Below are 13,755 nucleotides of genomic sequence, written 5' to 3' on the forward strand. Positions count from 1 at the left end.
AGGCAGTCCCTCTTCCCATTACTATGTAACCCACTTGGGCACTGAAGTGCCATGTGCTACTTCTGTGCAGGGTTCTAAGTTATCTTCATGAATAGTCCTTGTTTGGAGTATGAGTCTCTGGGAAGTTCCCTGTATTCAAGTTTTCTGGTTCTGTTGCTCTCCTTGTGGGGTTCCCGTCCTCTTCAGCGCCTACTATTTCCTACATCTTACATAAGATTCCATGCACTCTGCCCAACAGTTGGCCGTAAGTCTCATCTGCTTTGATAGTCTGCATGGCAGAGCCTTTCAGAGGTCCTCTGTGGCCGGTTCCTAGGTTGTTTCCTGTTTTCTTCTTCTTCTGATGTCCATCCTCTTTGCCTTTCAGGATGGGGATTGAGTGTTTTAGTCAGGGTCCTCTCTCTTGATTAGTTTCTTTAGATGTACAGATTTTACTAGGTTTATCCTATGTTATATGTCTATATGAGTGAGTATATACCGTGTGTGTCTTTCTGCTTCTGGGACAGCTCACTCAGGATGATCCTTTCCAGGTCCCACCATTTACCTGCAAATTTCATGATTTCCTTATTTTTCATTGCTGAGTAATACTCCATTGTGTAGATGTACCACAATTTCTGCATCCATTCTTCAGTTGAGGGGGATCTGGGCTGTTTCCAGCTTCTGGCTATTACAGATAAAGCTGCTACAAACATGGTTGAGCAAATCTCCTTATTGTGTACTTGAGCCTCTTTTGGATATATGCCTAGCAGTGGTATGGCTGGATCTTGAGGAAGCGCTATTCCTAGTTGTCTGAGAAAGCGCCAGATTGATTTCCAGAGTAGTTGTACAAGTTTACATTCCCACCAGCAGTGGAGGAGGGTTCCCCTTTCTCCACAACCTCTCCAGCATGTGTTGTCACTTGAGTTTTTCATCTTGGCCATTCTGATGTAAGGTGAAATCTCAGGGTCGTTTTGATTTGCATTTCCCTAATGGCTAATGACGTTGAGCATTTCTTTAAGTGTTTCTCTACCATTCGATATTCCTCTACAGAGAGTTCTCTGTTTAGCTCTGTTCCCCATTTTTTAATTGGATTACTTGGTTTGCTGCGTTTCAGCTTTTTTAGTTCTTTATATATATATACTAGATATTAGCCCTCTGTCAGAAAAAGGGTTGGTGAAGATTCTTTCCCAATCTGTAGGCAGTCGTTTTGTTTTGACGACGGTGTCCTTTGCTTTACAGAAGCTTTTCAGTTTCATGAGGTCCCATTTATTGACTGTTGCTCTTAAAGCCTGTGCTGTTGGTGTTCTATTTAGGAAGTTGTCTCCTGTACTAATGAGTTCTAGGGTATTCCCCACTTTTTCTTCTAACAGATTTAATGTGTCTGGTTTTATGTTGAGGTCTTTGATCCACTTGGACTTTAGTTTTGTGCAGGGTGATAAGTATGGATCTATTTGCATTTTTCTACATGTAAACATCCAGTTAGACCAACACCATTTGTTGAAGATGCTATCTTTTTTCCATTGTATGGTTTTGGCATCTTTGTCAAAGATCAGGTGTCCATAAGTGTGTGGGTTTATTTGTGGGTCTTCTGTTCGGTTCCATTGATCCACCATTCTGTTTCTATGCCAGTACCATGCAGTTGATTAAAATTTTTTTAAGTTAAAATATGAAAGCATTTTTACTTAACTCAAGATCCAAACAGGATACATTAGGTCTATTGGGAACAGTTAAGGTAATTTCTTTAAAAACCTTCTCATTTTTACCTTATACATACTTTTTAATCTAATATAAACATACTTTTTTGGTTCATATGTGTACATGGTATACATGTATGCATATATGTTCCACGTGTGCGTACATACAGAGGACAGAGGTATCTTCCTTGACTGCTCTCCACCTCATACACTGAGACAAGGTCTTTTATTTGAACCCCAGAGCATGCCAAGTCAGCTAGGCTAGCTAGCTAGCTTGCTCTGGGTATCCTATCCCCACTTGTCAAGAGCTGGGATTAAAACCAGGCTGCCACACACACCTGGCATTTATGTGGGTACTAGAGACTCAAACTCAGCCTTTGAACCTGTAGGACAAACACCTTACCAACTGAGCCATTTGTCATCTATCACCAGGCTCCTTTATCTTAAAATATGTATATTTTATGTCGTTTGTTTCTTCATTCCTATCACACAATAAACTCTTCATGGACTAAAAATAAGTAATGTATAACTTTATATTCTTCATTAACTCTGTTGTAACACCCTGCACAGAAAGCAGACTTGATTCAGTCTGTGAACACATGCATGCCTGTCACTTCCTAGTATTCAAAGATCAGCCTTTTATTTAAAGAAAGTTACATAAATAGAATTCTTGCATGTTCTCTAAGGGGGCATATAAAAATGACTCAACTGAATTCATCTAGGTTTCAATATTAATGTGCAACACGACCTCAAATCAAATAAAGCTTTCCTCTATCTCCACCCCAACTTCATTTTAAATTTCCCACCTTTATCTTCTTACAGAACACGAAATAAAAGCTACCCCCATTTTCAAAAAAGGCTTAAAACTGACCAGATACTTAAAGAGAAATAATACTGAAAAATTTTAAATCATACATTCAAAAATATAACTAACTTCACCCATTTTCAGTATTGCTCAGCTAAAAAACTGCAGAAATTAGCCAAATCTAGCTTAACTAAGTAGTACCTGAACTATAACATAGAGAATTCTCTCAAAGTATTGAAGGGGTCAGCTCATTTTGAGCCATCAGCACCAGGAAGCACCACTACGTAACTCAAGCTTCAAGGAACAGATCATTTAAAAACTTTTTAAGTAATTTGTTGGTACCAGGATTAACCTTAATCTATTAATCATTCAGAGTTACTAAAAGGCAATTTATAACACATAAACCATGTAGGAAATGCCGTCCCCTGAATAGTATTTTAAGTGAAGAAAAACTTTCTTAAAATTGTAATAACAAATTACCATGAGAATAATCTATACATTTTTAACAGCTAACAATGCTTAGTGAGTACTAGAAATACCGGAGAGGCTGAGATTCTGTGAAACATGGTTTTCTTACTTTTGAAGGTCATTTGTACATTAACATCCTTTTAGATTGGATTATGTGGAAGCCTACAAATGCTGAGGCTAATGTGCATGGGAAAATAGAATCACTGAACAGATAGGAACATAAACTGGCACTCTAAAAAACAAATAAGAATTCAAGTTTCTATGCTTGAGCGGACAGAAATTAGAGAGTAGTTCAGGCTGGCTCAATCACAGTCCCTACACTTTCCAACATTCTTGGTTTCTACTCCAAACCTTGCTCCTATACAACTTTAATTAGTGCTTAAGTGAACTGTATCTAAAACTAGATGATGGAAAGTCAGTATACCATAACCTTATAGCCCCCATGAGGACTTGTCTGGCTTCAAGTGAATCATCCCTTCTCCCTTTGTTGAACTCAATGTTTCTTTTAAGAAGGTACCTGCTTAAGTGCTGTGTACCTGCTAGTACTGAGTACTTACTTCAGTACTTAGTGGCATAAACAGTAAGGCCTGTGTTCCCTCTTACTTTAGTTTTATTCATAATCATAAATTTAACTCTGCAATCCAGCTAGTCCCAAAGAGGAATAAGGAAAATATATAACCCAAATGTCTTAGTTATGGTTTCTATTGTATAAATCACCATGACCAAAAGCAATTTGGGGGGGTAAAGGGTTCACTTCTAACTTTTACAGCTTATAATCTACCATGCTGGGAAATCAGGGTAGAAACTCAAGGCCAGAGCCTGGAGGCAGGAACTGAAGCAAAGACCAAGAAGAAAAGCTGCTTACTGGCTTGCTTTCCTTGGCTCACTTAATTTACATTCTTCTTGCTTGTTTGTTTTTGAGATAAGGCTTCTCTGTGTATCCCTAGCTGTCCTGAAACTCACTCTGTAGACCAGGTTGTCCTAGAACTCAGAGACTGGCCTGCCTGACTCTCAAGTGCTGGGATTAAAGGCCAATGCTGCCACTACTCTTATGCACCTCAGGACCACCTGTGCAGGAAAGACAGGCCCCCATAGTGGGCTACATTCTTCTACATCAATCGTCAATCAAGACAACACCCTACAGATTTGCCTATAGGAAATTTGACAGAGATGTTTTCTCAACTGAGTTTACCCTTCCCAGAAAACTCTTTAAACAAGGCAAACTGACAAAAACAAACAAAACAAACAACAACAAAAACCCAAACAAACAAATAAACAAACATAAGGAGGACACCAATGAACCACAGGGAGAGCACTAAGATTCTAGGATATGCAGATGAGTGGGATGCGTTGGTCTGTTGGTTAATATATGTACACACATCAAAAGCATTATAACTGCCCTCAGTTGGCAATAGCAATCTCTCCCCTGCTTCCCTGATGCTCACCCTTTCTTTTACCTTTGTGAAGACCACATGATAGCCACCTATCCACTCAGTGCACATAGAAACCTGGGAAGCATTTGTGCTTGGACCGACATTTGCCATGAATATATCAACAGGACCATGAAATTCTCACCTTAAAATTTCTTCCCACAGGTGAACTTGCCACCAGTGCCATTACGAAGTGTAAAGTTACCACCCCAGCACATGACTCCTGGAACAACTCTGTAAAAGGAGAAACCCTTCTAACAACACCCCCTTTCCCCTAAAGCTGAGAGTATGAAACTTTTCTGCTGTCTCTGGAACTTTTTGTACAAACAAGTGAAAGAGATACAGCCCATGGACTCACCATCATCAATCACTATGTCAAAGAACACTTGTGGTGCTGACTACAGGGGCCAGCAATGTCTGCAAAGCTTCTAATTCCTATTTCTATTGCTTTTAATTTTTACTGGGTCCTTTGCACAGAAGAGCTTTGAGTAGGTACTCATTTAAAATGTCTGTTGAATAAATCAATTAATAAATAAACTCGTCAACCAATTAACAGATACTTGATAGTGGTGGGAGCTGAGACATGAAAGTCAGGGACTTCGATACACTCAGTAGGGCAGGGACTCCCCTTTGCAGGAGGTAACATGCCTTAAGTGACTTAAGTCAGTTTCCCTGGTTTTACATTTCACTCCCTACATTTATCTTCTGAGCTTCTCATTATACATACAATTCAAAAAAATAAACAAAAAAAACAAACAAAACAAACAAACAAACAAAAAAAAAAAAAAAAAAAACCCAAACCAAACAAAAACAGAAAAAGAAAAAACAAAAACAAAAAATAACCCTTGGGAGCAGCACAGCATAATTTCCTAGCTCTAGGTTCAATCCTCAGCAATGGAAAATAAAATTTCTAAACATCCTTTGGAATATGTAATGTTGTAATCCCCTAACCAAACTACTGCATTTTCAGGAACCTGACATAGCAGGCACTCAACAAACACTTGCTGAACTGACTGCAGAATAGTTGCTCAGAATTTATTTAAACAACAAAAATTAAAAGGTCTATGGAGACATGTTAATATTCATCAATCTAAATTAATTCATGTAGTATTATTCTAATTTGGGGGTGTACTGTATACACTGAACTTTTGAAAGCATTTTCTAGAGCTGGGGACATGGCTCAATGGATAAAGCACTCTTTGCACACATGTGGGGACTGGAGCTTTGATCTTCATGTAAAAAAGCCAGGGGTCCTGGAGGCCACCTGCAATCCCAACAACCTGAAGGCAAAGATAAAGTATCCTAGAGAAAGCTGGCTACCTAGACTAGCCAGAGTCAGTGAGCCATGGGTTCAAGTGAGAGCCTTGGGTTCAACTGACTTAATAAAATTGTGTCCAAAAAGACAACCTAAATCAACTTCAGGCCTCCATATATACACATATAGGCACATGCATGTGTCCAACACATGAAAACATGCATCTGCATGCATGACACACAAATAAACACACACATCACAGACACACGCACATATACTCTGGAATAAATAGAACTTAAATATTAAGAAATTCACTTGTAAAGTTTCATCACAATTCAGAGTTCATATGCCTCAATATGTAATCATCTACTTTTCTTAAAAAGGAAAATAATGTCAGCCCTAAGGCCTATGCACGGTGCCCTGGCAACTGTTTTTTCTCCAAAGATCACATTATTGTACAAAAGAGGATTGTAAAGCAGCAATTTCTGAAAAGCCTGTTATTATTGAGTCAGTTAGTAACTGGTATATATATAAGGGCTACAACTCATCTCAAGCATATCTGGCCGTTAGCCTATGGAGAAGGTTTCTTGGGCTGCATACTGCCTGACATTCATGTGTTTACAGGATAGGTTTCTATTGGCCTTAAAAAAACAGACAGAACAAGCCATGTGTGGTGGCACAGGACTTTAATCCCAGCACTCAGGAAGGCAGAGGCCAGTCTGCTCTTCAAAGTAAGTCCAGGACAGCCAAGGATACACAGAGAAACCCTGAATTGAAAACCAAAACCAAAACCAAAAAAAAAAAAAAGAAAGAAAGAAAAAAAAAAGAGAATAAATTTCCCTTACCTCTTTTCTGGGTGCACTAGTGCACTATACAAATACTAGCCCCCCCCACTACTGAGTTACACCCCAGCTCCTCTAAACCCTAACTTTATATGTGCCAACAGCCAAAAAACTCCTTTCATACAATTGCCCAAACAAAATGGTGATGGAATTTAAATAGAAAACATAGTATAGTATTTAAAAATCCAGATTTAACACACAAAGGAGGGCCACATCATGAACCCCACACATTCACTGCCCAATCAGCAATTACCAGCTCACTGCCAATGTGTTTCAGTAGCACCCCAATCCATAGCCTCTTACTGCAACAACACTGGGTTTCTCATAATCAATGCAGGTTATTCTGAAACCAATGCCATATCCCATTTATAACAATTTCATTAGGCACAAGGGCCCAGAGTTTGAGCTGGACAGACCTACAGTCAAGTTAGAGCTGTGCTATCTACACTGACTGTTCACTTAACTTTTTAAAGACTACCTTTCCTCTATAAACATGGGGGCAGTGTTTCCTGCGTTTCTGGATGGCACTAGAAGCCAACTGAAGTAAGAATGCATCAAAAGAAAAGAGCCTAGAGTGCAACATTAGAATGTAACAATGACTACATGAATGCATGATGGCTAAGGTGTGATTACCATTTCCACTGAAGCTAACAGAGAATAAAATGGACCAAAGCCTACTTCAGAGACGGCCTCAGAGAGTTCAACATCTTATTTCTGAGAACTGTAACTGGTATCTGAATCTATCAGAAAGCAGGAAAGATCAACTTGTGTTTGTTGAGCAGCAAGGGCTCTTCTGGAAGCAACTGGTACTTCCTATGACAGCAAAGTCAGGTAACTTAGTCATTAGAGATGTGATCTGCCCATTAAACTAATGAAGCGGCTCCTTCCTACAACAGCCATCGCACTCACTGTTGGCTCCATAACATGGGGCAGGCACAAGCCAGACAAGCCAAGGCTTCCTCTTTACAAGTGCAGAGTAAAAATTTTAAGTACTCTTGAAATTAGACACCTCTTGCAGCTAGGACTAGGAAGAAATCATGTATAGACTATAAAGTATCAGAAAAACCTATAGGGTATATTATGGGAAGCTTTTGTGCTTCTACCCAAGGCAGTGGGGATACAGAATAAGCTCAATAGTGAAACTGGGTTGCTGTCCTCCGACCCAGTCATGCTCAGCCTTCTAGCAGAGGTAGAGTGAGAAAAACCTTATAATGTTTATAAGCTATAGATATAATGTATTATCAATGTATAATCAAGTGTTGGATGATTCGTCTTATAGCTTCCAGTAGAATAAAACTAAGCTGCACTGGAAACTGTGTTCTTTCAACTTCTCTCATTACCATCTGACTGAAAACAGCTAAAGGATGGCTCCAGGAAGAGTTCTAGTCACTCTTTAAAGAAAAAAAAAAAAATCTAAAGAGCAGCAAGAAGCAGTAACAGTTGCTCAGGAGTCAGTAAAAGAGAATACAAGTGGGGAGTTTTCTCCCCCAAAAAGGACTGAAGAGGGGAGAACAACCCTATGGGCAAGGTCCTTTCTTAAACACTGAAACAGTACTTACCAGGGTGAGGCCAGGCTTCCCACCCCAAGGAAGTTTGGATTTAATATATAACAAAAAGAGATAAATAAGCACAGCCTTCTACAAGATGAAAGGAGGGAAGGAAGCAAGAAACTTAAAGATGCTCAAGGCCCAGAAAAGCATCCTTATAAAGGCTGCTGTGAAATCAGATAATGCAAATTCATGGCTCTTTGAACACTCCCATCTTAGTCAAATAGTGATCATGAAGTACTCTCTGTAGTTTCTGAAGCATTCCCATGGTTCTGGAAACTTGCCAGGAGCCATTCTGTTAAAGGAGCTCATTTGGCAGGTGGGCTTTCTGGAAGGGATCCAGTATTTTGCAAGGTCGGTACCATGATACACCCCAGAACTGCTTCCAGTCTCTGACACTCATTTTTTGTGCACTGCCTTATCTCTCTATAATCTGATATGGTGTGAATCGTCACTTTCTGGGTATTTACACACTCTGATTAAACAAACTTCCTATGGAACTTTATTGAAGATGTACTGCTGTTCAGATGAATTAATTCCTGATTATGAATTCCTGATTTGATTCAAGCAATTTTAAAGTTAAATTGTTTTAGAACTTCTTAAACATCTTTAGAAAGTTTATGGCTGTATAAATACCTTTGTGGGCCTCCAGATGTCTCACAAGGAGACAGGCTTGAGACAGATTTGTAGCCTTCACTCACAAATCCTGGTATACACTATAAATACAGGCAAGTTGGTTTGAACTTCCCATGAACCCAGACTATAATGGAACTCCTAAGCAATGTCTAATTAAGCACAAACCTTGATGTCATTATATACAAACTATTCTGTTGTAATTCCTTATACCTTGTCACCTTATGACATTATATACTGTCATTTTAAGTTAACTTTGTTTCTTAGAATGAGATAGCTGAAAAATGTGTAGCCAAGTCAGTCCTGATTGAAAAGACATATATTCTTGTAACTTTTAGACCCTGTTAACCTTTAGGCCTCATCATGCTTTGTCACTCTGAGCTCACTGTGAACTTATGTAATGGATACACAGATAAAAAATGTTTAGTTTTAAAACATGTAACCTGTTGTATTTTAGAATTCATCTGTTTTGTGATTGCCTTTTTGACTATGAGGTAATTCCTTTTCTGGGAGCTTCCTCCCAGAGGTATAAAGGCTATACAGTAAACTGTGGCAACACACACATACCATTGGCAGAAGCCCAGTGGTGGAAGTTCATTGAATGAAAGCTGGCTAGAATTTGCTTCATCCATGAGCTGTAAATATGTATACAGATATGTGTTTACATGAAAATATGTACATCTGTCTGGTTTTTGTTCATATGTTACATGACTGTAAATCAATTGTCTGTATGAATGTAAGGAGCCCCTTTTTATACCGTCCATTGAATGTATGCATGAATTTGTATGGGTCTATATGTCTGATTGTTTGTGTATGTGTGAGTATGTGCTGATATTATGGAATCAGCAAGCTAAACTTGCTGCAGTTTCTGCAGAGGAGGTGCTAGCAAAATCAACATCATTGTCATATGTAAGCTTGTGAGAACTCTTTGAAGTTAAAGTTTTCAGCATCATCTGCCTTTTTCTTGAGCATGTGTGCGAGAATGGTCTTTGCTTACTTTTCCCCTTTTCTTTTTCTTACCAATTTACAAACAAGTTAACAGTGATTCAGGATCTAACTATCAGCCTAGGACAAGCAGAAAAAAGTTAACTTTTAGCCTGTGGAGGCCTCCGCAGCCTGCCCCTGCACAGGAGCTAATTTCATATCAGAGGGCCCCTTTTTACAACACCTTGGAATTTTGGCCAAAAGCCCTTTTATAGTCCTGGCTACAGCAAAAAAGCGATAACCAGTTAAAGTTTTTCTTCTTAGTAGCAGTGTAGCCAGTCCCTCGACCTACAGAAGGAATCCTGGGCTCCCTTCCCTATTTCTTTCTCTTTCAAACATCTTTTGTGATCAGTTGTTGATCAGTTGCCTGAGCCATCAGCTCAGTGACCCAAGAGATAAAGTGAACAAGGGAACTCTGCATCCTGTTCCTGATTCTACCCTGGACCCTGGAATCTTGCCAAAGCAGAGAGAGACTTTGGCAATCAGACCCTAGAAGACCTTAACAGAAAGTCATCCATTTCAGATCAGGATTTCTTTGGTGGAAAGAGTCATTCATTACTTTCTACTATGAAAGCACTATCTGACCTTTACAACAGAAATGTGACTGCTGGGGCTGTGTTCTGAATTTTAAGTAGATACAAATTCATTCTTGGGAAACACCAAATGCCAAGCTGGTACCATTTCCACTTAACTTATGGAATGTCCAAACAAATGAGATTCCTTTTTGATAATAATGGCATTCCTGTGCCATCCACCTATGCAGACACAGGTCACAACCTTCATTCACAGCTTGTCACCCTCACATCCAATGGCTCAAGTTCAGGACAGTCCAGCACTGTGCTCCCACACTGAGCACACCCTATGCCATTTACAGAATCCAGCGCCGTGGCTTGGCCATCTCACATTCATTTTCAACAGAGGCTCTAGGGTGTTATTTCAAGTTTCCTGCTGTTAACAAAATACAGCTGATAAGACTATTTCTTGTAAGTGATAACGATGAAAAGTTAAGTCTCAATTTCAGCTCTAACCTACTAAAACTGTTTGAATAATTGATCAGATTGTACATCAAGGCAACCAAATTTATTTTGGGTTATGCAATCACAGAACTGATTACTTTTCAAATAAAAATACAGAGCACCAGATTAATCCCCAAAATAAAAAGTAACAAGTAATAGTTCATATGAATGAAAGCCAGAATGGATATATGTGGAAACATGCATGGAAGAGCTTGCTACAGTTTTGCTGGCTTCCCCCTGGAATCCACAGAGTCCCAAGCTTAAATCTATGAACAACACTCACAAAATCCTGCAATACTTCAAAAAGCAGGTAATTGTGATATGCAGCTCCAGCTCGGAATCATTCATTTAGAGTAGATTGATTTTTCAAGGTAATTTTAGACCTTCAAGAAGTAACACGGATGGAAAGCAAGGAAGGAAAAAAAAAAAAAAAAAGGCAGTTTGTTTCCCATAGTTAAAGGAGATAGATTTCTCAATGATATTCACTCATTTATCCTAAACAATTCTTCAAAGTAAAATACTGCTAGTCTAAACCTATCAGGTGAATGAAAAGGCATCTTTCAGTTAACTATGATTCATTTTCACAATTACAATCTACTTCAAGCATGCCTACCCAAAGCAAGAAGAATACAAGTCACACTGAAGACAAAAAGCCAGATGCCCCTTGGGACAAAACATTAGAAATGTGATTTTCCCTAACAATCCAATCAAGTCACCTGGACATGAGGGATGAATTTCCCTTTGTGTGTGTGTGCATGTGTGTGGATGAGCTTTCCTTCTTATGAATATAGACAATAAGCTTCTCTTATGCTGAAGCCTACTGTTCTATTCTAATTGTTTAAATGATGTTTTTATGAGTACTTTGGAATTTGTTTTGAAGCCTGGAATTTTCCATATTCTTATAGCCAGAAAGTACTTGGCCTTTCATGCTAAACTTAGCAGGAGTCAAGAATCTTCAGAGTAGTGATGAAAGTCCTTCCTGTTTTCCCAAGTCTAACTGACAAGTTCCCTCCTAAACAGTCAGTACACCCCTCGGGCTGAGTACCCGTGGCTCTGTATTGGAACTGCTGGTTTATTTATCACGTCTCTCTGACAAAGCTGTAAACCTCATTAGAGGACAGGATTTTCTATCCTCATTACTGGGCCCACAGTCTGACCCTAGTGCCTAGAAAGTTACAGGAATCTGGGATGTCGGTATACCCCTTTACTCTCCCTTTCTCAGAAAGGTAAGTATGACTGAGCATCTTTGCAGAGGAACCATTACTGTTATATCCTGGGAAGTGGGGGGTGGAGCTGAGCAAAAAATCATGATTACATCTTCACATACTAAAAATGTACAATTTCTCATGCACAGATTTGCAAGCCTATCTTACCTAGTTGCAGTATCTTTATAGTATCTCTGTAGGCTTTCATCACCAGCTTGAAATGACGATAAAGTGGATAGCACAAGACTCTCCTTCCAAAAGACACCAGGATTTCATGAACATCTGTCCAAGTCTATAAAGAGTCATCTCAGTAAGAAATTTCCACACAACAAAAGCACACAATGAAACAACCCCAATTAAACCCTGTAAACCAGGCTCACTGACACAAGCAAGATTCTTCTTGTACACCTTACTTTATCACAGACTTTTAATTCTTCATGTCACATCAACAAACCATAAATGTGGGTTAAGAACCACATACAAAGAAGGAACATTTTAGAGTCTTAATGAAGACAGGCATTCGGACCAAAGGCTCAGGTTTGGATTTTATGGCAGAGGGAGAATGGGAACAGGCTTCCTGACTTTATAAGCAGCTCCCAGCTGCGGTGGCTGACAAGGCTGCTGGCCCATCTTAATCTTGGAAGAGTATGAGTCTCCCATTGTGCCTGTCTCAGTGCTGGTCTGAATCTTACCTCCTCACAGAAGGAAGTAATGCATGAAGCAATCTCCACTTTACAATTCAAAGTATGCTTTATCTGAACTGACGGTACAATTTTGGTGTTGAACAATTTATTCTGAACTCAAAAGCTTCAAAGATACTATTCTTTAACAAATTTTATGAGAACTGCATAAAAAGGCTTAGATAAAAAATCAATTGTCACTACACTAAAGATAGTTGGCAGGACCAGTGGAATGGCTCCATGGGTAAATGTGCTGGACCTAATGATGTAAACCTGAGTTTAATCACGGGAACCTACATAAAGGTGAAAGGCAAGAACTGATTCCACAAAACTGTGTTCTGACCTTCACATGTATACTATAAGTATCCTGCAAAATAATTATGACAAATAAAATTTAATTTTTTTTTTAAAAAAAGAGGTTGACAGTTCTAACCATTAAATGATAGGATGAAGGATATTTTAGTTACGTTGTCTGACCCAAGTTTCTTCAACTGAATTCAGCAACACTCACCTTATTGAGTAACTTACTGAGGAACAAGATGAATAAAAGATATAAGATACTCCGCATGACTCTGATGGTTCATTATCATCTAGCTTTGTTTTCGATTTTTGAACTCTGAACCCCAATTTATTAACATACCTGCAGCTCCACCTACATGTTCCCAAACATACCAGAGTCCTTAGTGTTCCTCCATGCAGTATTTCCCTCCACAATTTTTAAGATGCTTACTTGGCTTGACTATCCCACCAAGTTTATTTTTAAAAAAGTATAATAAAGCCCCCAATTTAAAGACATTAAAAAGTTTTTAAACAACAACAAAAAAAAACTAACAAAAATGATGAACAACAGAAAAACAACTTTCTGATCAACATAAGCCTAAACAATTTCAAATAGAAATCGTACCTCAAACCAGCAGAGTGTTGGGCTCAGCTTTCTGATAGTCCATGCAGACTCAACCTTTGTTTGGGAGAAAGGAGTGTCACCTTCAGAAGTCATTTGAAAATGAAACAATGAAAGCGATGTGTTTATGAATGTCAAAAATTCATCGTACTGATGGAGAGATTAATAGAATGATGCCTTTTTTGTTTGCTTTATTTAGAATTTTACTAAAGTAAAGACTTCACTGATGAGAGTATCAGAATTAACAAATAAATAAGTAGGGGCATTCAAACAAAACCGAAGCAAAATGTTTGCTGTTTCTTTCTCTACTAAGGCACTA

The 13,755-nt window shown here is 38.8% G+C and overlaps 1 protein-coding gene across 1 annotated transcript in view; it reads right to left on the reverse strand.

Moving 5' to 3' along the window:
• The window catches only part of Shq1 (SHQ1, H/ACA ribonucleoprotein assembly factor), a 103,362-nt gene that overhangs the window by 50,047 nt on the left and 39,560 nt on the right, over positions 1 to 13,755 (reverse strand). The window contains exons 8-9 of the mRNA XM_021639494.2: positions 13,440 to 13,493; positions 12,024 to 12,147 (exon numbers count right to left, since the gene is read on the reverse strand). Coding sequence (XP_021495169.1) covers positions 12,024 to 12,147; positions 13,440 to 13,493 — 178 coding nt within the window. The remainder of the gene's footprint in view (positions 1 to 12,023; positions 12,148 to 13,439; positions 13,494 to 13,755) is intronic.

The sequence above is a fragment of the Meriones unguiculatus genome, chromosome 5 (assembly GCF_030254825.1).
Source record: "Meriones unguiculatus strain TT.TT164.6M chromosome 5, Bangor_MerUng_6.1, whole genome shotgun sequence".
In the NCBI taxonomy this organism is placed as follows: Eukaryota; Metazoa; Chordata; class Mammalia; order Rodentia; family Muridae; genus Meriones; species Meriones unguiculatus.